Raw genomic sequence first — 23,078 nt, 5'->3', positions numbered from 1 at the left:
ATTTTGCCAAAAGCAAGCAGTGGATGCTTGGATAAAGTATTTTAGCAGTAGGTTGGAATGAACTTCTTTAACTAAGTGGCTGTTCATCTCTGTATGAAGGAGTATAAATGTGTTAATTGGCCAGGTTTATCTGGAAAAGAGTCAGTGAGCAGGCGAGTGGCCGAAAGAGATGTTTGAAATGCCATGTCAGTTACATTCCTGCCAGCAGTTACTGTACGTGGCAAAAAGTACACAGAATTCATTCAGAATGGCTGGCTCCCGTTTCAGTTATGTTAACCTTTCTTTCAGTATTTGGATCATTCTGCCAATAATGAGATAAAAAATAGGCAGCTTGTCTTAAAGCCCACTGTAAATGGAGAATGAGTTCATACTTGCCATTTGCACTTGGCAGAAGTAATTAGGAGGCCTGTGGGGAGGATCTTTGTTCCTTTAATTTATTTGTACCCAGAGAAACTTGAGAAAAACTCAATTCTGGTTGGATTTGAAATACCTTTTATTCTTAAGTGATGGTGGTTGGAAAAAATTATTAAAAACTAGATATCCTTTGACCAGGCCTGTTGTTGAAAAGTAAAAGAATACAGATATTTATGCGAAGAATCAAGTGAAAACTGATGAAGAAAAGATTGAGATGTAAAAGAGATATGTTTTATTTTTAAGACTGAATACTTTTTTGTTTCTCCTCCACTTTTGGTAGATCTGGATTATATGTGATTGAGTTTTTAAATTTTTATTCAAGGACTTAAATTATACCCTTTTGTAGATGCTTTGGCTAAAATGTAAGAGTGTCTGTGTCACAGACAAATTGCCCTTAGCTGTCATTTCTCTTGCTACACACAGTGCTTCAGTTATTGAAAGGCACGGGGAGGTGGTGGTGGGCCCCATATACCGAGGATGGTCGTAGTCGGGTAGAGGAGTGGCAGTTTGTCGTGATATTCTCTTTATATGAACAGTTTATCCTGATAGAATGCAATCAAAAGCAAAATTATTTTTAAATGAATGACCTGCGTATTTTAGGATAATCCAGCACCCTTAAAAGCATCCACCCCTTATAATTGAGGTTGCTTCTGGGAAAGGGAAATGGGGACAGTGGTGGGAAGGAGATGGGGTTGTCATTGTGTTCCCACTTTGGTAACTTTTGGCTTTTATACCACGTGTGTGTTATATGGGCACGCATAGCTTACGCATAGCTTTTCAGGATGTGTTCTGAGAAATGTGTCATTAGGCAATTTGGTCGTTGTGTGCACATAACAACTTGTACTTACACAACAAACCTAGAGGGTATGGCCTTCTGCACACCTAGGCTATATGGTGTAGCCTGTTGCTCCTGGGCTACACACCTGTGCAGCAGGTTACTGTTCTGATTACTGTAGGCCGTTGTCACACAATGCTACGTATTTGTGTATCTAAACATATCTAAACATAGAAAAGGTACATGGTTTTATAATCTTTGGGACCACTTTGTACATGTGTTCATTGTTGACCAGTGTCCTTGTGCAGCACATGACTGTACATATTTAAAAAAAAAAAAAGAAAAGTAAAGGGAAAAAGAAATTCCCCTCTGAGCACTCCTATCTCCTGAGAAGAACCTGGGCTCTCCCAAGGGTGGGAGCTTCTGTGATTTCCTGTGCAACCCCCCCCGCCCCCCGCTGCTTCCCCTACCACCTACCCTCCACCCCCAGTTTCTTTTGCTATTGAGGAGAATTGTTCTGAATTCATTGACTTTTCTTCCTCATCTTTAATTTTGTAATCCCTACCCCTTTCACAGAAGTCACCAAAGATTTCATACTGTGAAATGCAGTAACCTCTTTTTAAACCCTATTTGACCTTTCTGGGTCACTTGAGACTTCTAATCTTTCTTCCCAGCCTCTCTGACACCATCTCTTGGTTTAATTTAAGCTCCCTCCCTCCGCCTTCATGAGCATCTTTCCTGTGATTCCACCTTTTTCCATTCTGCATGTGCTCCCTGAGCAATCTCATTTACTCTTGGATGAGATTGTCTGTGTCAGTAGATGTGACCTCTCTCCGGAGTTCTGAGCCTGCACGCTTACTGGCCCACTTGCCATTCCATGAGCATCTCAAAATCAAAGTATCTTAACCTGAACTTATTGTCTATTCCTTTGCCATCTAAATCCCTACTTTTACCCACTTGCTATATTTTAGTAGTTAGCAGCATCCATGCCAGAAACCTGGGAATCATCCGAATTTTCTTCCTCTACCTAGCAAGGTTTTGGAATTACAGCTATCCTTGCTGTAACATGCACATATTGGGTTTGTTTCCATCACATCCTTTCATTTTACAAATAAACTACTAAGTTGGGCAGCATCATTCCAGTTGAACTGGGAGATGTTTCATGCATATCAATGTTCTGTCCTAGTTAAAAGTAGAAGACAAGTAATTTCAATTATTCCTCTGCACTGACAATTTTGTATTTATGTGTCCACAGAAACCTCATTTCGGAGGCATTTCTGCATTTGAGACTTGAGTTTGTTTGTTAGATTTGAAATTAAATTAGTAATTATATAACTTCAGAGAATTTGTGATATATTGTTTTAGCACTCATATTTTGCTTAGTTTTCCATTCAATCAGTTAAGATAGTACCTTTTGTAAAATTAGAATCACAGGCTTACCTCTTTTTATTGTACTTTGTGGATACTGCATTTTTTACAAATTGAAGGTTTGCGGCAACCCTGTGTCAATAGCCGGTTGGCACCATTTTTCCAACAGTACGTGCTTGCTTCCTGTCTCTGTGTCACATTTTGGTAACTGTCTCAATATTTCAGACTTTTTCATTATTATGTCTGTTTTGGTGATCTGTCATCAGTGATCTTTGATGTTAATGTTGTAATTGTTTTGTGGCACTGCAAACCATGTCATATAGAACAGCAAACTTAAACGGTAAGTGTTGTATGTTCTGACTGCTCCACTGACCTGCCATTCTCCCATCTCTCTCCCCCTCCTTGGACCTCCCTAATCCCTGAGACACAACAATATTGAAATGAGGCCACTTAATAATTCTACATTGGCTGCTAAGCATACAAGTAAAAAGAGTTGCACATCTCTTATTTCAAATCAAAAGCTAGAAGTGATTAAGCTTAGCGAAGAAGACATGTCAAAAGCCAAGATAGGCTGAAAGCTAGGCCTCTTCCACCGGTTAGCCAAGTTGTGAATGCAAAAGAAAAATTCTTGAAGGAAATTCATAGTGTTACTCCAGTGAACACAGCAATGATAAGAAAGCAAAACAGCCTTATTGCTGATATTGGGAAAGTTTTAATGGTCAGCAAGGAGGATCAAACCAGCCACAGCATTCCCTTAAGCCAGAGCCTAATCCGGAGCAAGGCCCTAAGTCTCTTCAATTCTATGAAGGCTGAGAGAGGTGAGGAAGCTGCAGAAAGCTAGCAGAGGTTGATTCATGAGGCTTAAGGAAAGAAAACATCTCCATAATGTAAAAGTGCAAGGTGAAGCAGCAAGTTATCTAGAAGATCTAGCTAAGATCATCGATGAAGGTGGCTACACCAAGCAGCAGATTTTCGATGGAGACAAAACAGCCTTCTACTGGAAGAAGATGCCAGGAAAGGCTGACTATCTTGTTAGGGGCCAATGCAGCTGGTAACTTTACCATTGCACGTTGACCATTCTGAAAATCCTAGGACGTTTAAGAATTATGCTAATTACTCTGCCTGTGCTTTTTAAGTGGAACAACAAAGCCTAGATGATAGCACATCTGTATTGTTGGTTTGTTGAATATCTTAAGCCCACCGTTGAGACCTACCGCTCAGTAAAGATTCTTTTCAAAATATTACTGCTCATTGACAACGTACCTGGTCACCCAAGCACTCTGATGGAGATATACAAGGAGATTAATGTTTTCATGCCTGCTAACACAATGTTCATTCTGTAGCCCATGGATCAAGGAGCAATTTTGACTTTCTTATTATTTAAGAAATACATTTCTTAAGGCTACAGTTACACACAGATAGTGATTCCTCTGATGGGTCTGAGCAAAGTTAATTGAAAACCTGGAGGGACTCATTCTGGATGCCATTAAGAACATTTGTGATTCATGGGAGAAGTTCAAAATATCAACATGAGCAGGAGTTTGTGAGAAGTTGATTGTGACCCTCATGGATAACTTTGAGAGGTTCAAGACTTCTGTGGAGGAAGTCACTGCAGCTGTGGTGGAAATAGCAAGACAGCTAGAATTAAAAGTGGAGCCTGAAGATGTGACTGAATTCTTGCAATCTCATGATAAAACTTGAACAAATGAGCAGTTGCTTCTTATGAGCAAAGAAAACGTTTTTCTTGAGAAAAAAATCTATTCTGGGTGAAGATGCTGTGAACACTGTTGAAATGACAACAAAGGATTGAGAATAGTACATAAACTTAGTTGATAAAACAGCAGCAGGTTGAGAGGATTGACTCCAGTTTTGAAAGAACTTACCCTGTAGGTAGAATGATACCAAACAGCGTTGCATGCTACAAAGAAATCTTTCATGAAAGAAAGAGTCAATTGATGTGGCAAACTTCATTGTTACCTTATTTGATTGCCACAGCCACTCCAGCCTTCAGCAGCCGCCACCCTGATCAGTCGGCAGCCATCAACATCTAGGCAAGACCCACCCTCAACAAAAAGATGGCAACTTGCTGAAGGCTCAGATGATTGTTGCCATTTTATTTTAGCAATAAAGTATTTTTAATTAAGGTATGCATATAGGTTTTTAGACCTAATGCTATTGGACACCTAATGGACTATTGTATAGTGTACACATAACTATTATATGCACTGGGATGCCAGAAAATGTGTGACTCACTTTATTGTGATATTTGCTTTACTGTGGTGGCCTAGAACCGAGCTTGTCATATTTCTGAGCTATGCCCGTATCTCAGTATCCATGGGGAATTGGTTCCAGGACCTGCCCCCCCACCCCCTCCGCCATCCCCCAACCCCTGTAGATATCAAAATCCAAGGATGCTCAAGTCTCTTTTATAAAATGGTATAGTATTTGCAGATAACCTATGTACATCTTCCTGTATATTTTAAAATTATCTCTAGGTGACTTATAATATTGAATATAATGTAAATGCTCTATGAATGGGTGTTATACTGTATTTTTAAAAATTATCGGTTTTTTGTTCTTAATATTTTCTACCTGATAATAGTATTTTCTATTTGAATCTGCAGGTGTGGAACCCACAGATATGGAGGGCTGACTATACTGCCTTTAATATTGCTTTGTTTCTTATGTATTAGATATGGAGAATCAAGTACCTAGGAGATTAAAATAATTAAAATTTATTGTATATTTACGTGACACCTTACATCTGTCATATCATTTAATTTAATTTACCCAATAACTTGATGTGGAGTAGAGAAACTAAGAATCAGAGATACTATCTATTTGCTCAGATACACTGTTGTGGCAGTTGCTCCCTCTGAAATTCTTTAGACGTCAGTGTGAGCGTGACAGTAATCAGTTAAGGAATGGATTTGTGAGCATCTCCTTTTTATTGGGAGTTGGTTTCCACATGGCCAGTGTTTTTTAGGTATCAGTGGCCATGTGTGAGGGAAGATTTTTCAGTACTTCAGTGCCATTGCTCAAATTATCCATAGTCATGGCGATGTGGATATAGGTAATAAAGGTGATTGCACTAAGACTTAAATGGAATTTCTGTTTTGTAATTTTAATTAATGGAAGGTGATTTTAATGCAGCCCTCCAAATATAGTTAACTATTCTTTGTTTACTGTGTTAACAATAATCTCTCTGCTTCTTTGAATTTTTGTTGCCTTGAGTGGCGGTTGGTCATTTGAAAAATGTGTGGTCAGTAATTCATACCCTCTCTCTCCTCCTCTCCCTTTCTCTCTTTCTCAGTGCAATGAAACCTCATTCTTTTTTGAAGCTCGAAGTAAAACTGCTTGCAAGCATCTCTGGAAGTGCAGTGTAGAACATCATACGTTTTTTAGGTACGTTAATTGTGAAAGTTTTGTTCATTGTCCTAATAAATGAAAATGGCATTTGTTTTTATAACAATTGTGTTCTTTCTATAAACAGAAATTTAGAAGTGCTTCCCTTTTATCAGCTTTTTTCAGCTTCTAATTCTCTGGATTGTATTAATACAAACATATACACACACGTGGGAAATTATCTTGGGAATTTTGTCACTGTGTTGATTGACTCCTGTTCAGGTTTTCATGACAGTTAATCATATCAGATGTCGTAATTCACTCTTTCTTATATATTGTACTGCAGTACTTCTCATTTTATGGTATTTTCAACAGACACCACCATGGGGAGTTCTATACAGACACACATAAACACATACACACAGATAAATCTTGTTTGTTCATACTATAAAAAAAGATTGGGGGTAATTTTTTTTGTTTATGTAAAAAGTGCAGCTTTGGCTAGCACCCGTGTGGTATTGGTAGAAATTATTCTGCTGTGGGCATACTAAATTTGAAATGCCTGTCAGCCATCCAAGTAGAGATATGGTAAGGCAGTTGGGTGTATAAGGCTGACTGGAAAGACCAACAATGATGATGCAACTTTAGTAGATACTTAAGACAGAAGGGGCCAGACGAGGTCACCTATGGAAAAAGTGAAGAGAGAAGCAGAAAGCCAAGGACTGAGCTTTGGGGCCTTCCCTACATTAGAGGACAGGAACAGCCAGTGGGAGGAGTATGAGAAGTAGCAACCGGGAGAGTGGGTTGTGTCCTGGGAATGGAGAGAGGAGAGTGTCTTGATGAACACGGCACCAGCAGCCGCATGCAGTGCTCTTGGGAGGTTAAGTAAGATGACGATAGAGAAATTGACCACTGCATTGTGGGGATACTTTTTTCTTTGTTTCATGCCCTTACGTTGTAAAGATAAAAGAAAATATTAGCAGATAATGCATTAAGCTTTATTATTTTTAAAATTCATACAAGATTGAATTCTTCCCCTTATTTCTATTTGATTTGCATGGAGCAATTTCTCTGAATAGCATGATGTTAGAGAATTATTCTTTTAAAATGACCAGTATCCTTAATATAGTTTGTATTTGGGGAGGGATGTGGCCCAGAGGGCCTAAGACATTGCCTCTAGCTCAGTGGGGCTGGGCTGGGGAGCTCCCTGTGGTGATATCTGGTGAAAATACCCTAAAATAGGAAGTACTGGAATATAATGTATAAAAAAGAGTGAGTTACCACATCTGATACGATTAACTGTCCTGAAAAGCTGGATGAGAGTAAATCAACATAGTGACAAAATTCCTAAGGTAATTTATGCAGAGAAAGTAAGTTGAGCACTAAAGCTTCCTAGGGCAATGATCTATACAATAGTCTTCAAAAATATGAGTATTTGACATTATACGTACATAAAATTTGAGGGTCTGATTATGTTTCAATATTAGCTTAAATTAACTAATCATTTCCAGTGGAATAAATAAAATATTTTGACTAGCTCTGTTAAACACTGTTGCACTATTACTTTTTCTATATAGCTTTATGAGCAAATATTGTGTAAATATCTGTGTTTATGAGTCTTTATCTTATTTTCTTTTCAAAATTAATTAGAATGCCAGAAAATGAATCAAATTCATTGTCAAGAAAACTCAGCAAGTTTGGATCCATAAGTTATAAGCACCGGTACAGGTAATTGCCATTGTTTCCTCGCGATGTGTGAGTGTAAGTAAGTAATTCATTTATCCACTTGCATGCATGATGTTTATGATTTAATTTTTTTTCTGACAGTGCCAATGTTTTTTGTAATCATAACAGTTTATTAAAACTTTCTTAACAAAAATGATTTTCCAGATTTATTTATATTTAATGTCTGCATTAGCTGTGTTAAGTTTGGGGCTTTTAGAATACAGTAGAGCTTATTATCTTCAGAAATTCATTTTGATATAATTATCACTTATTTCTAATTAGGTTCTGTGACTATGAAACAACGTAGATACTGTGTTCTTAGGACATTCAGCTGATCCCCTGTTTTAACACAATGTATACTTTATATCTTGCGTGGAACCATGTTTTTCTGCAACTGCATATAGTAATGCGAACTATTATATCTCAATTTTGTTGAGCAGTTACTGTCACGTATTGTGTTAAATGTTTTCCATTTATTGCTTCATTTAATTATCACAGTCTTTCTGTAATATGCTTACCAAAATTTGAGGAAACTGAAGCTCAGAGAGGACAAGTCCCTTCCTAAGGTAACCCCGCTAGGAAGCAGTGAGTGAGATCTGCATCCTGTGGTCTAACTGCAGAGCTCACGTTTTTAACCAGTAGGCACACTGCTAGCCTGTTGTGGAAAAGCCTGATCATCATGCAGCTAGGTCAGTGCTTGGGACTTTTTCTAATACCAGCATTAAAAATGGAAGTGCTGTCTTTGCAGCAACTTGGATGGAACTGGAGACCATTATTCTAAATGAAGTTTCTCAGGAATGGAAAACAAACACCATATTTTCTCACTAATAAGTGAGAGCTAAATGGCGGGTCTACACGGGCATAAAGAGATATATAGGACATTGGAAACCAAGAAAGGGAAGGTTAGGGATAAAGAGTTACCAGTTGGGCACAATGAACACTATTCTGGTGACCGGCACACTACAAGCCCTGACTTAAGCATTATGCAAGGTAGCCGTGTCACAAAAACATTTGTACTCCCTTAATATATTTTGAAATTAAAAAAAAAAATTTAAAAACAGGAGTGGGTTCTATATTTTGAAAAGTAATTTGATTTGTTTCACTTTTTATTCTGTTCAGTGGGAAGCTTGGTATTAGGCAAGGCATGGTATTAGATGCCCAGAGACACAAAGAACCAGATCTAACCACCTGTGCCTTCACAGAGCTCCAGTGTTGTTCAGGCAGTGGGGCAGGTCCCCAGGCCTTGCAGACCCCAGGCAGGGTGTAGAAATGCCACGTAGGGGATAGAACACTGTTCTGTTAGTTCCACTGGAGATGTCACTGAATGAAATGCTTCCTTAGGAGACATAAAAACATAGCCAAGGTGAGCTTTTGCAAGATAGTCGTACTGTATGCCAGATTTTAATTCTTCTCTTTTATAACCCACTTTTTGGGTCTTGAATTTGAGATCAGAGATAATAAAGGAGAGATTAATATCAAATATTCAGTTCATTCATCTTCACATATTATTCACTTGGATACTTGCCCATTCGATGACTGAAAAGAAAACTTAAGTGTTACTGTACTATGGATGTTCTTGGTATTTATATAAAGGTATCCATCAATATCTAAATATTTACCTTCAGATTTCCAAGGTTCTTCCGTACACAGTGATACAATTATGATGAATTTAAGGAAAAATTATTTACTTTTATATTGAAGAATAGCTAATAGCCAGTGTTTGGGCTCTTCTTCTAGTTGTAGCATAAAACATTGCTAAGGTTCAGAGAGAATGTATAAATCTATTTCCTTGTCATTGAAACAGTGCTAGTGAAAAGGCATCTGTCTTAACATTCATTCTATTAAAATTGTAATTATCCTGTTTAACATAATGCTGTAGTTGGCTTCCACAAATTTAGCCATACCTGATTTTTCAAATTTATTGAAATGCAAATATTGTGGCTACTGGGAATTGTTATTAGAAAGCTATTGGATTTTGCATATTAAATTATCATTTCTTCCAAGAAAGTAATTAAAGGTAACCTTTGCAGAATTGGAGGCTCTGCTAAATCTGTTCTAATTTCTTGGCTGATGTTAACTGCCTAGTAAGTTTTAATGAATCCTAAATCTACTTGTCTGTATGTAGGAAGCACTAACAATTCATCCCACTGTCCAGAGCTTAGGCAGGGATGGGTCTCTCATTGCTGGGTGGTCATTAAAGACACTCTGTTTATTGTCAAAGAGGACAAACAATCAGCCTTTATATTATGTTGTATAATAATATATATTATTATATTATTTTATTATAATATGTTAGCATATTCCAGGAGATATCCTGGAATGAAAGCAGGGCTATAGAAACACAGACAGCCCTCCCCTTCACCCTGCACTCTTTTAGAGCGTGGAGTATGAAGAACAGCCTAATAGGTGGCTGCAACATGCGAATGTGGGTGTCTGGGTGTATTTGTGAGTATGGTTGTGTTTGTGTTTATGGTGGTGTGTGAGTGCCTTTATGGGTGTGCATGTGCATGCATGTGATGGAGGAAGACAGAGTTATAGTCTTTACTCTCCTGCATTTTAGGGCTTGTAAAATGCCAAAGAGATTCCTACACCTTTTGAAAAAAGTGATTACATAAGGAAAAAATTAGACTTTTTTAGTGGTATAGGACAATCAAGACTCAAAATTAAATTTGTGAGGAGAGGCTGAGCTGAAATCTGACACTGTAATTTTTTTGTTGTTGTTTTATTGCCGGAGACCAATGATTGAAATAGAAATTAAATCTTTGATTGAATATTTTGTTATACATTGGTATCTTCTTCTCTGAGTCCCTTAAAAATTAACCTTGTCTCTACCTGTTGTTAAGTTGGTGGGAGACTCCTGGTTTTGATTAGTGAAGGGATTGTATAGAATTTACACTCCAGAAATGAGAGAGAGACCTGAGCATACCCCCCAGGAACCCCGATGTCCTCCTTGTAGGACTTAAAGCTCAGGAGCTGTCATGGAATTTCATACCTCATGAAGCATGGAAGAGAGACCACGTTCTCATGAGAACCTCCTTTGTGTCAGGTGCTTTCATGTGTGCAGCTTTGTCTAATTTACATAGTGCCCCACCAAAGGAGGTATCATATCCCCATTTATACAGATGAGAAATTGGAACTCCCCCCCCACCCCAGAAATAAAGTAAGGACCTTTAAGCAGTAAGTGGCAAAGCTGGGATTTGAACCCAGCTGTCTCTACCTCACTTTGAGGGGGAAGGGCTGCTGGCAGTGACATTGAGCAGAGAGGTAGGAAGAGTGCGCCAGGGTGTGAGGAGGCAGGGAAGTGGGTGATCATGGAAATGAAGCTCTGTCCTGTCACAGCAGAGCCACCAGACATGCGTAGCTTACACTGTAAGTGGCTATACTTATCAATCACTTTCTGTTACCAGGAAAATAGAAGCTTTCACAGAAGCATGTAAAAGGTGAATTTTACAAGTCTTATTTAATCTCTTTTGGGGAGACATTTACCAACATTCTGTAAATATGAATAGCGTTTGGGGCCATTAAAAGGTTGTTTTCCTTCCCATAGATGGCTCTACTTGTGGTGATCAAACTAGACATACAGAAACGCATTTTTTTCTGTATCTAAATGATATTTTCCTGCATGAAAGTGAGGGTCATTCAAGGGCTCAAATTTAGCAATTGTGGAGTAAATTTTTAGTAAGATGAATGTTCAGTGAAATCTAGCAAATAAAATTACATGATTCCTTGGGAAGATTACTTGAGAAGGTAAGTCCAGCTCCAGGGGAAGCTTGCCCCCTTGAATCTTCAGGGAATCTTCGGAGAAGTGGCACTTTGTCACTTTATGTGGGGTTCTAGGCCTGCCTTCAGTCTTCCCGGGCACTTGATCTAGCACAGATGAGGTGGGCACGGTAAATGGCTGATGGTGCCATGGTAGGGAGCCGAATAAGATCATATTGAGTGGTCCTGTGGGGACCAGCTTGCCGTGTAAGTACAACACAGATACAGTCGTGTGAAATCGTTACTCTTGCGTGATTTAGCCCAACGTAATTTCTTTATCATTTAGTTGTAGAGCTCAAAGACTATCAGCAACCTTTAGTTCTAGTGCATCATTCTACTTAAATCTAAATCTAACTCCTCCTTTAATAAACTTTCTTCTTGTTTCTTCTTCTAGAAGATATTCTATCTAATGTAAAGCCCCTCCTAGAATTTAATACTGCTTCTTCAATATTGCAGTGAGAATTGATTAAAAACCCCTGTGTGCTTATGGTCAATTGAGTCTGTTTTTCTTCTCTCCATACTTAGCAGATGTTCTGCATGAGCTGTTTAATTTTGTGGCTGTGTGGTTTTACCTTTTTGCTAATCATAATGTTGCTTTTTCAAGTGGTAGGACAGCTTTGCAAATGAGCCGAGATCTTTCTATTCAACTTCCCCGGCCTGATCAGAGTGTGGCAAGAAGTCGAAGCAAGACGTACCCTAAGAGAATAGCACAAACACAGCCAGCTGGTGAGTTATAGTGCCCCCAAGCCATCTACTAACCTTGCAGTTTTCTTTTAGGGTCGCGGTATAAGTTATGCTCAGGTGGTGACTATAGCCATGCAGTCTTTTTATTGTTAATACTAGAAATTTTAATTTGACCTAGGAAATGTTCAAACAGTCAGTAATTATTAAGTAGACAAGTAGTAGTCTGCTTGAATCACCATGACCTGCTTAATGGGTGTACTTTGTTTTTGAAGGGGTTTTATTTTAAATAAGTCCCAAGTGAGTACGTTCTTAGTTTGATGTATCTGAGATTGAAATTGAAACAAACTCTTAACTAATAAAAGTCTTAAAAAAAAACACTTTTGACATAATTTGTACAGAAACCAATTGGTTTTCTGGTTATTGTTGGTTTTTTATTATGAAACATACTGTGCACATAGGAGGTACAGAATATATATGTATGGGCATACACATATATGTGCACCCACATGCTTGCACGGGAAGCATCCTCAAAAGTCCCTCATGGGCCTCCTCTGATCACGTTCTCACCATCTCATTCCCCCAGTCAGAGGAAACCCCTATCTGCCTTTGTATTAATTATTTTCTTTTCATTATAATTTTACTAATGTAGCATTCCTTGAACAGATTAGTTTATTTTGCCTATTTTTAACATTGTATCAATGAATCCTGGTATGTATGCTTTCGTGTCTTGGTTTTTCCCGTCAACATTATGTGTAGTGTTTACTAAAGTGAATATTCTAATGCTTGACAATTTAATCCTAGTCTACTGCTGATGGACATTTGGGTTATTCAAATTTTTTGTTTTAAATGCAGACTGTTTCTTTAATAAAGCCACCCAATCAGTTTTAATCCATGTCCAATGCTCAAAGCTCACAGAATTTTATTGTAAAGTGGTATTGCTGGCTTTGGTGTGTGGCTTGCTGATAGATCACCCTTATCTAACGCTTTCCAGAGCCCTTTCACAATGGTTATCTCCTTTGAACCCCTCAATAGCCGTGAGGTGTGGGACAAGGAGCAGAGTATGTTCCCACTTTACACACGAGGAAGATGTGGTTCCAGCGGTTATACAGAGGTGAGGCTGGGACAGGAGCCCAGGTCTCCTGGGTCGTTCTGCCATATTGTGTAAAGTGAATGGAATTTTTAACAATAATTAATAACTGAGCATTGTGTGAAAATTGACATAGCATCGTGACATCATTTTATGCCAAGCCTCCGAAGAAGGTGTATGGGTCTTTTCCACCATTGCTGGGTGTGAGAGTGTCCCCTTGCTTGTTTCTAAAGTCAACTCTGACTGTAGGTCCCCTCCTCTCAGTGGGCTGAGAGGAAATGAAATTCTTTCTTATGGTTCCACAGTGGCAAAAATAAAACATTTAACACTGCAGTTGCTTACCTTGACATATTATTATTATCTTTACACACATTTGGCTGATGAGCAAACTTAGATTTCAAGGGCAATTTGGCTAAGATTGCTGTGAACTAAGTTCACTGTGCATTAGTTTCCCACTTGTTTGAGTCCAGTGGGAGAGAACACACTCTTGCGCAACAAGTTACATGAAGTGGACGTGTAATGTTACTTACAGATAGGCGGCAAGGACAACAGAAGCCTGGGATCCATCAAGCTGGTCACCCAAGGCTTGAGAAAGCTGCCTGGGGCAGATGGAGTCTCAGGCCGCACTTGCGCTACAGCTGAGGGCCCCAAGAGGCAGCCTGGCTGGGCTATGTACCTCGGGGGCTCACAGTGCTAAAGCTTTGAAGGACGCCCTGATTTTGGGGGGGAGGAGGAAGGAAGCCCAGGCTGTCCTGGGTGGTTCTCCCTAATTCAAGATGTTACATTTATCCTGGAAGGGGCAGGAACAAGGTCTGGGCTGTTTGGGAAGTTTCTCCCTATCTCAGGATGTTGTATGCCCAGAACATTCTACAGTTATTCTTGAAAACTACAAGCAAGAAAGAGGGGAGAACTGGGGCGGTCCAAGGCCACCCAGAGAACTCCCCTATGATTATGTAAAAAGTAGGTGGCTTAGGACAAATATTCTAGTCCTCTAGTGCCTAGTCTTTAGGTTAATATTTTGCGTTTATCTTTATATGAGCAGTCTTAAATCCCATTTGGATCAGCTACAATGTGGTTATAATTAATAAGCAAACTTTCAAATCCTATGCTGTTTCTGAAACACCATGCATCATAAAATTATTCTGAGACCAACAGAGAATATCAAATGCATTCCTTGCTTCAAATCAACATTTCATTCCACTTGAGTTGCAGGAATCACACGTTCTTTGTACATACATGTGCAGGTTGCTCCTTTTCTTCTCCTGTGCTCTTTTGAAAATATTTGCCTCTCTAGAACTTTTTTTTTTTTTTTTTTTTTTGCTGTCCTTGGAAGCATAAATAGTGGAAGCAGATTAATTTAGGGACAAGGTTTTTTGTTTTTGTCTTTCTCTTGGCTTGTGCAGATCCATCTAAACTCAGTTTTCACAGAGCAAATCTGTATTTGAGCAGTCACATCCGTCCCAACCCACATCTGAGGCCAGCCTCTCAGTCCGCTCTGCTCTGCCTTAGAGGATGCGGAAAGAGTACTCCCCTCGACCCCCGCAGCATGGCTGTTGTGTTTAGCGTATTAAAACAGACTCCTGGCCAGGTGTAGTGGCTCACGCCTCTAATCCTAGCACTTTGGGAGGCTGAGGAATGAGGATTGCTTGAGGCCAGGAGTTTGAGACCAGCCTGAGCAAGAGCAAGAACCCGTCTGTACCAAAAATAGAAAAATTAGCCAGTGGTGATGTGTACCTTTAGTACCAGCTACTTGGGAGGCTGAGGCAGGAGGATCACTTGAGTCCAGGAGTTTGAGGCTGCAGTGAGCTATGATGACACCACTGCACTGTAGCCCAGGTGACAAAGTGAGACCCTGTCTCAACAAAAACAAAACAGAACCAGACTCCTCCTTCAGTAGAGGCTGAGGGTATGGATGGGCCAGGTGGCTAATGCCCAGCCCAGGCTTCACTGAGGACACCCTCCCAGCATCTGGTAGATCTTTAAAAAATGTGGCATGTATTATGCTTTTATTATTAAAAAAAATACATGACTTGTTCTACAAAATTTAAAAAATCTTACAGGTTTAGAATGTGTTGCTTAAAAAAAAAAAAAAAAAGAAAGAAAGAAAAAGAAACCTCAGAACCTTTCCTACCAAAAGAAAGAAAGAAAAATTTTTCTATTCAATTCCATTCTCCTAGTATTAGCACTGTATTATAGAGCCTTTTAGCCATTTGTATATCTTTTCTATGAAAGTGGTATGATGTTTTTCAGCCTGCTTTTCTTATTTAATAATATATTATGGATGTGTTCTCTGTCCTTAAATGTTCTTACACAGCACCATTTTAATGTCTGTATGATTTTCTGCTATAGATGTGACATAATTTATTCAACCAATCTTCAATTCATGACTATGTAAGATGGCTCAAAATTTGAAAACCATAAGCATAACTAAAGTTAATATACATGTCGTGATATCTTTAAGCATTCATGACTATTTATTATATATTTGAAACGACAGTGTATATCCATCATTTTTATTCTAACAAGAGAATTAAACAATGCTGTATTAAAAACTAAGACCACAGAGAGCATGTTTAACTTTGATTTTGAATGCCTTCAGCCTGACTTTTCAAGCCTGTGCTTCACAAACTGCAACGTGATCTGGGGACCTGGAGATGACCCTCCCCTGGACGGTGTGATTGTCCTGGGTAGGGAAGGACCAGTTAGCAAATGCCAGGGATCCAGGGTTACAGTTGCTGTCATGCACATGTGAAGGATGTCGTAGGGCAGAGATTACTTTTATTTCCTTTTTTAAATGTTACATATTCTTGTTCCTCTAATTCAGTTATACTCTCCTTTGAGCCTCAGTTGTACCTGGCTGGTGCAAAGCCTGTGTGAGCTGTTGTTAACTCCTAAGGTTGTGGTGGGCTTCTGACTCAGAGCAGAACCAGTCCTGTGGTGCTGCTTGTTCGCATGCTTCTTGTCCAAGCCGCCAGCCCTGCTGAAGGGGGCAGTTCTGTGTGAAGCAGGCCTGGGGTGTGTGCGAGATGGGCGAGGTCTGTGGTGAGGCTGGGAACCTCTCGGGCCGGGGGTAAGCCTGCCTAGGGAGAACACGACGCCAGGCCTGCCCTGTCCCTCTTCCTGCCGTACTCTGGGCTCCAGAGCAGCTCCTTGTCCAGAAGCTCTCTGTTTTAGAGACTCATTCATGGATAGCCGAGCAGGAAAAGAAAAATAACCCTCATTTTTTTGAAAATTATTTTATACTGGTCAAAGGGAAACAAAAGTGTTACCTTGGGAAATTACCCTGCCACAGTCACTGAAATTTGTATTTAAACATTTTGACAATTAAAAAATTTGAATTTAAAATGTTTAAGAAGACATAGTTTATTTTATTAAATTGTACTGTATTTGGCAAAAATGGAGTTATAGTTTAAATAATAAGATAGTTTTTTTTAAACTTTAGTAAGGGCAGCTTTTGATCTTCGTAGGCTGAATTTTGTTGGCCTTCTCTCTAAAATAAAATTTTAGAACTACAGTTGGAATCATCAGTATAAACTCTCGCTTCTCATTTAATATTTGTATGTAATAAAAAACAAATTGTGATATAAATGAGATTGCTTTTTGTTAGTTTGTGTCATTAATTTGTAGTATATGACATTTTACTTTAGAAGACATTCTGTTATATCTTAAGTTACTCAGTCAAACTAGATGACTATTCCCCTTAACCTGCATCTCAGTTCTCTGCAAGTTTCAAAAAAGCCTTTCGTTCACCTCTCATTCAGGAACAATAAATGCCCTGGCAACTAAAAAGCCATTGTGTTTAGAATCTGCCAAGTTCAGGCCTTGGCACCTGTATGAGGAAGTGCATTCCAGAGTGAAGGGCCCTGCACCCGGCAGCCTGCACCCCACCCAGAGGAGGTCAGCGCCGGGGCAGGCAGCCAGAGCATTCCTGCAAATCCAGACTGCCTTGCAGGAACCTGCGGTGAAGCTAGAAGGGAGGTAGCAGGAGGAAAAGGTGCATGTGGGTACAGCCCTTTCTCTGACAAGGTCTTGGCAACTCATGCAGGTGGGTTCTTGTCGGAAAAGAGTTTCTGTAGTAAATGGGCAATAAAAAATATTTGCATAGAATCCATAATCAGCTCTAAGGAAAGGAATGGGCGAAGCCACGTACAATAGATAAACAAGGCTGTGATTATTGGATGCAGCATTTTAAGTTCTTAAAAATATCCTACTGAACGCAGAAATAAATAGCTGTAGCATAATCCTTGGACCATTGAAAAGCAAGATAGGAAGACATTTTGGCATTCCCATCCTGGCTCTGTAGAAGGGGCCACAAACACAGTGCCCAAGGGATCATGACAAAGATTTCTGAGTGAGGATGGTGTGTGCCCAGTGTGCAAGCAGACAGCTACTGCTTGGCCAAGCCAGTTGTTTCTGTGGAGTAGAGTGGATCTGGTGCTGACAGATCTTCCGGTGTTTCAAGAGAAGCATGAAATCTGGATATTTATGTGAACTTTCCAGAATTTAAAATACAGAAATTATTTAAATTTCATTTAAAAAAATCTGTGCTAAATTAAGCATTTCTGGGGGACAGATTTGGCTTGAGGACTGCCTCTTGGGAACCTCTGATTGGCAGAGCTGGTGTGAATGGCAGACCCACCTGCCCTGGGGCAACAGGGGGTTCTCCAGCGTCCCTGTGAGCGTCACTAGGTTAGATTCGAATGCCCCTTCCCTCCAGGCACAGGCACTCTTAGATGGCAGGTCCCACAGTGAGTGAGAAGGGTGGCTGACCAGCATCTGCTGGTGATCCGAGGTGGGTGCAGCCAGAGCAGGAGAGACAGAGAAATGCTCTGATACAGTGAAGTATAATTTCACTAGATGCAGTACAGCTCTGGGCTGCTGAAAAATAGCAATGTCAAGAAAGAAAGTAACAATCATTTATTGAGCACCTCTTCTGATTGGCACATTGTGTCAGATGCCAGTCAGCAGAACCTCAGCTTGGCCTGTAGGCTTGTGGCAATCAGGTCTTTTTTGTTGTTAGGTCAGAGGAAAGGCAAGCTGTGGGAATGGAGACCAGTGTGTCAGACTGAGGCCGTGTGATGTAATAAGCGGGATCTGGTAAATCCACGTTCAGCTTCGGTACTTCATATACTAAACATGTAATAGTATTAAGTCAGTTAACTGGCCTGAGCCTTGATTTCTTCATATGTCACATGGGGATATTACCCCCTGCCTCATGAGCTGTTGTCATGGGGGTGGGCATCCGGCCCACTACTTGCAGGGCTTGGTACACTTTAGCTTCTTTCTCCTAGACCAAAAGGAAGCATTTCTGTACACAGTGAACCACTGTCAGTGTTTGAATTATATTTGCCATAATAGCATCAATTCCATATATAAAAAATAATAAGATTATATGGAGGTGCTGTGGGCTTTTGACAGGGGTGTAAGGAGAGGCCATTCAAATACTGTGAGTGGGGTTTGGGAAGGAAATTGGATACCCTCACTTTATTCTAGAAGATTCAGTGTAAGTCGGCTGTGTCAGAGCACACTCTCTCTGTGTGCAGGTCTCTTCTGCTCCCCTGCCGTAGAGATCTTTGTGCCCCCAGGATAGCTGTCGGGAGGCAGGATCAGGAGCACAGAATTAGGGGCATCTTCCTTACTGTGTCCTACTTTTCAGAGTAGCCTTTACTCCCAGCCTTTTTAAAAATTATGATTAAAAGCCCCACAACATTAAGTCTACATTCTTAACCATTTGAAGTGTAAGCTTAGTACTGTTAAATCTATTCACGTTGTTGCACAACAGATTTCTAGAACATTTTCATCTCGTAACACTGAAACCACACCCACTAAATACTCATTCCCCTTTGCCTCCCGCCGCCCTTGGAAACCATCTTTCTGCCTTCTATTCCTATCGTTTTGACTGCCGTAGGTAACCCACACGAGTGGAGTCAGCTAGTGTTCATTCAAGCCATTTTCCTTCTGAGTTTTACACCAACATCCCTACTTTCCTCTCCTCCCCCCAGTGCTCTCGGCTCTCTGGCCACCTTGGCACTTTCTGTGACTATAAGTTAGAAACAACAGCGTTCTTATGGTGTATTCCTAACAGTGATGACATTACTTGATAATTTTAAAGATCATATGGTTAATCATTCTATGGTCTATGTACGGTGGTCTTCACTATTTGAAGTAATTACTTCTAGGCCTACCTGCATGCATTTTCCATGTCAAACAGACAATAAAAACAGAAGACAAAAGGAAAAGCTGAAAGGGCTCAGAGAGGGGAAGCACATTTGTTGAACAAGGAGCACACGAAGGCTGGGGCTCTGGATCAGGGATTTCCTGAGTAAGTTCCCAACCCCTGAATTGGTCCAAAAAGTTGTTATTAAATCACCACCTTTACTTCTGCAATGTGAATAGACCTTTTTCTGTGTTGTCATTACAGAGACTGAAAACGACCTAAATATCCATTAGTAGGAAACTGGCCTAATAAAATAATACATGTACAGCAACCTCCCCCATGCCCTGCATGAAATACCATGTTGTCTCTGTTAAATCTGAAAGCAGGATTTGAACTTGCGTTGGTCTGATCCACAGTCCCACAGTATTTGCTGTGAGAGGCCAGGCTCCACGAGGTGCCGACCAGGCAAGAGAAACCTCAGTACCTAACGGTCATTGAGCATCACTGTGTGCCTGGCACTGTACTGGACACTGCGTGTAGCATCTCATTTCTTTTAGGGGCTGCTGTGGCTCTCAGTGTGCAGGTGAGAAGGCAGAGGCTGGGACCTGTCCAGGGCCACAGAGCTGAGGTTTGAACACAGGTCAGTTAGAGTCCACAGTATAGGGGGGGGGGAAGACTGAAAAAGAATGTGATAAATTTGTGTGTGCTGATAGGGAATGAGCTCCAGAATAATGGGGTAGGGAAACAGTGGCACTCAGTAGTATATAATACATTCCTGTTATATTAAAAAGGCAAAAATTGGTTGGGGGAGCATGCATACAGACATATTAATTTGTAGGTAGCATGCATTAGAAACCAGTAACAGTAGTGGGCTTTGGGAAGGGTTTCTGAGAGAATGGGGGTTGGGAATGGGAGAGAGATATTTTCATTTTAATTTTTGCCATGTACTTTAAAAAAGCCCTACAGATAATTGTCATGAATGCATTAAGTTCACAAATGCTCATGCACATCTCTAATAGAGTCTCAAAAAGCTCAGGGCTGAGGACACTGATGGTATACTAGGAAGATTATATAATGGAACAGTACATTTTCGTGCAAAATTCAAATGTTAGGAATTTCTCCTGCGTTGTAACAGACAAAATCCAAGTCTTCAAAGAGAGAGGCATAAGACACTTTCGTATCCGGACGTGTTAATCTGGCGTTAAAGTACAGAAGATTGCCTATGGGTCCCCAAGTCAGAGCATGCTTTGTTTCATGAGGGAGATCATGATAGGACTCAGTCCTTGGATCAGCTGAAATAGAGGACAGTCACTTTATGTTGTAGGTCAGGAAACTGAGGCCCAAAGAGGTGCAGTGATTTGCAAGTGTAGCAATTTCTGGAACTTAGAGGATATCTGGATGAGAATCAGTAGGCACTAAGGAATGTTTGGGAAAAGTGAAGGCAAAGAGAGTGGGAAGAGATGGTAACATCGTAATAGCTCTCACGGACCTTAGATGGGTATTGTGAAGTTTTTGTTTGTTTATCCCTTCTGGGTCAGTGGAGGACAAGAAAAGGAAGGTATTAGTATAAATTTTCATACAAGGGAATGAGAACAAGGCTTTCTGATCAAGAATTGTTATGTGGGTGGTTATGGAGATGATTTCCAGAGAATGTAACAAGAGTTTGTTTTGGAGAGAACATGATTGTGGCTCTCCCTTCTCAAGGTGACAAATCAGAAATAGATAATCTACTGAGATATGGTCCAAATCTGCGATCCCACTTCCTTTTTATCCTGACTGTAAGAACCTCTACTCTGAGGGGAGACTTGGTTGCTTCTTAACTGATTTTAAGCCTTTGCATGAAGAAGGCATGCAGTATGGTAGTGGGTGAATAAAAATTTCAAAAAGAATATAAAGCTGTACCTGATTTGAGTAGATTTATATTCCAGGTCTAACTTGGCTGTGACCTGTAACTCGTCACTCAACATTCTGAGCTTTTATTCCGTTATCCATAAAATGAAGGAATTGGGTACTTAAACTTTAAAGACTCCTCTTCTTCCTAAAATTCTCTTATTTGCCCTGCCTTACCTGTCACAGAGTTGGAAAGCCCAAATATGAAAACAGATACAAAGAGATTGTAGAAAGCTTTTTTTTTTTAAAGTATGGTTTTTACCACTTGGAAGTCTCACAGACTTGTGAAAAACACCTTCCCAGATTCCAAAATATATTTTTGTCTTGGAAATATATAGTAATTTTTGTATTTGGAAAACCTGTTATCTGATTCTTTAAAACATCTTAACGTTCAAATAAAACTCTTATTGGCACATCGAATCAAATTAACTATAAGAACCTTGGCTTTAGTACAGTTTTAAAATTATTGTGTTAGTACAAATTGACCAGATGAATTTGAGATTTTACCTCTTTGGTTAACTCCTAGTTAAAAATTAGTACTGTCTTGCTAGGTAAAAATTAAAAGAGACATTCCTTTTTAGAAAGGTTTTGCATAGCTCTGTCTCTGTCTTTGACTAGGTTCAAAGGTTCTGAACATAACCTTTGATTAGTGCTTTCTGGAACCTGCTTGCTGTTTTGGAAGTCAGCAGTGGGGATTGCTCCTCCTTGGCAGTTGTTGCAATTCTTGATTTTACTAAGCAGTTAGGCAAATTGCCCTGTCACCCCTCTTCCCAGGCAGGGTTGGAGAGAGTGTCTCTCAGCCGTGGGAGAGTCTGCCTGGGGCACAGGTATTCCTGAGCTGATGGTCGCTGAGCATCCCACAACTTTGTTTTTCTATCAGATTCAGGATTCACCGTGGGGGTTTCTATGCCAGCATTTTCTTAAGACTTTGAGAACTCTGGGGTTGATTTTTTTTTTTTTTTTAATGGCTCTGCTTGCCTTACTTATTGGTATCAGCATGAAAAATGTTTGCGGTTCCTGGAGTCAAGGGCTATTTCAGCAGGCATAAGCGGAGGAGGTGAGGTAAAAGAGAAAGGAAGTACTTTCACTGAGGAGAAGGTGCCCCGCTTGGCATTTTGTACGCTGCAATGTGTGGAAGGGGTAGGGGGACAGCCCTTTGTAACAGTGGCCTTGGCCCCCTGGGGAAACTGCCCGATCTGAGTCCTTCTCCAGAGAGGGTGAATTGGAACCCGGAGGATGAGTCACTTAGCTGAGGGCGGCCAAGCCTTTTGGGGGGCTGCTTTACAGCCTAGGGACTGGGTCAACCCTGAGCAGAGAAGCGTGTTTGCAGAGAAAGAAGAATGGAGTTGACTCACTGTGAGAAACACTTAGGGACCACGCAGCTTTGAGAAGAGAGAGAGACATAGTAGCCGTGTATCTGTGAGACCTGCAGTGTCTTTACCATGAATTCCTTTCTAATTGGAGCTGATTTCCTTGCACCAAAACAGTGGATACTGTCACTGGATACAGTCTTTTCAGTATCTGTATGAGGAATGTGGGTGGTGGTCTCGTCTTACCTATGAGGAAACTGAGGCTCAAAAACATTAAGTACTTGTTCAAGGTTACGTGGGCTGTAAGAGCAGAGTCAGGATTTGAATCCAGGTCTTTGGAATACTAGGGCACATGCTTGGAAAGTAAATGGAAAATAGAAAAGGTGACAATAAGAAAGGTCTAGAATGATTTGGAAATACACATGTTCTGTTTTTTTCCCCTGTGTGATATAGTTGGGGTCTAACTTGTTTCAGCAGATATTCTTGAGAAGTCAACACATTCTGCTCATTTATAGAAGAGCAAGTCAACCTGCTTGTACTTCAACCCATTTTTTAAAGAAAAGG

At 40.1% G+C, this 23,078-nt stretch overlaps 1 protein-coding gene across 1 annotated transcript in view; it reads left to right on the top strand.

The window, feature by feature from the left end:
* The window catches only part of EPB41L4A (erythrocyte membrane protein band 4.1 like 4A), a 234,384-nt gene that overhangs the window by 156,487 nt on the left and 54,819 nt on the right, over window positions 1-23,078 (top strand). The window contains exons 10-12 of the mRNA XM_069492153.1: window positions 5,871-5,962; window positions 7,553-7,630; window positions 11,991-12,112. Coding sequence (XP_069348254.1) covers window positions 5,871-5,962; window positions 7,553-7,630; window positions 11,991-12,112 — 292 coding nt within the window. The remainder of the gene's footprint in view (window positions 1-5,870; window positions 5,963-7,552; window positions 7,631-11,990; window positions 12,113-23,078) is intronic.

This window comes from Eulemur rufifrons, chromosome 17, assembly GCF_041146395.1.
Source record: "Eulemur rufifrons isolate Redbay chromosome 17, OSU_ERuf_1, whole genome shotgun sequence".
NCBI classification, from domain to species: Eukaryota; Metazoa; Chordata; class Mammalia; order Primates; family Lemuridae; genus Eulemur; species Eulemur rufifrons.
The sequence above is the reverse complement of the archived record's forward strand: the minus strand, read 5'-3'. Positions and strand labels throughout refer to the sequence as shown.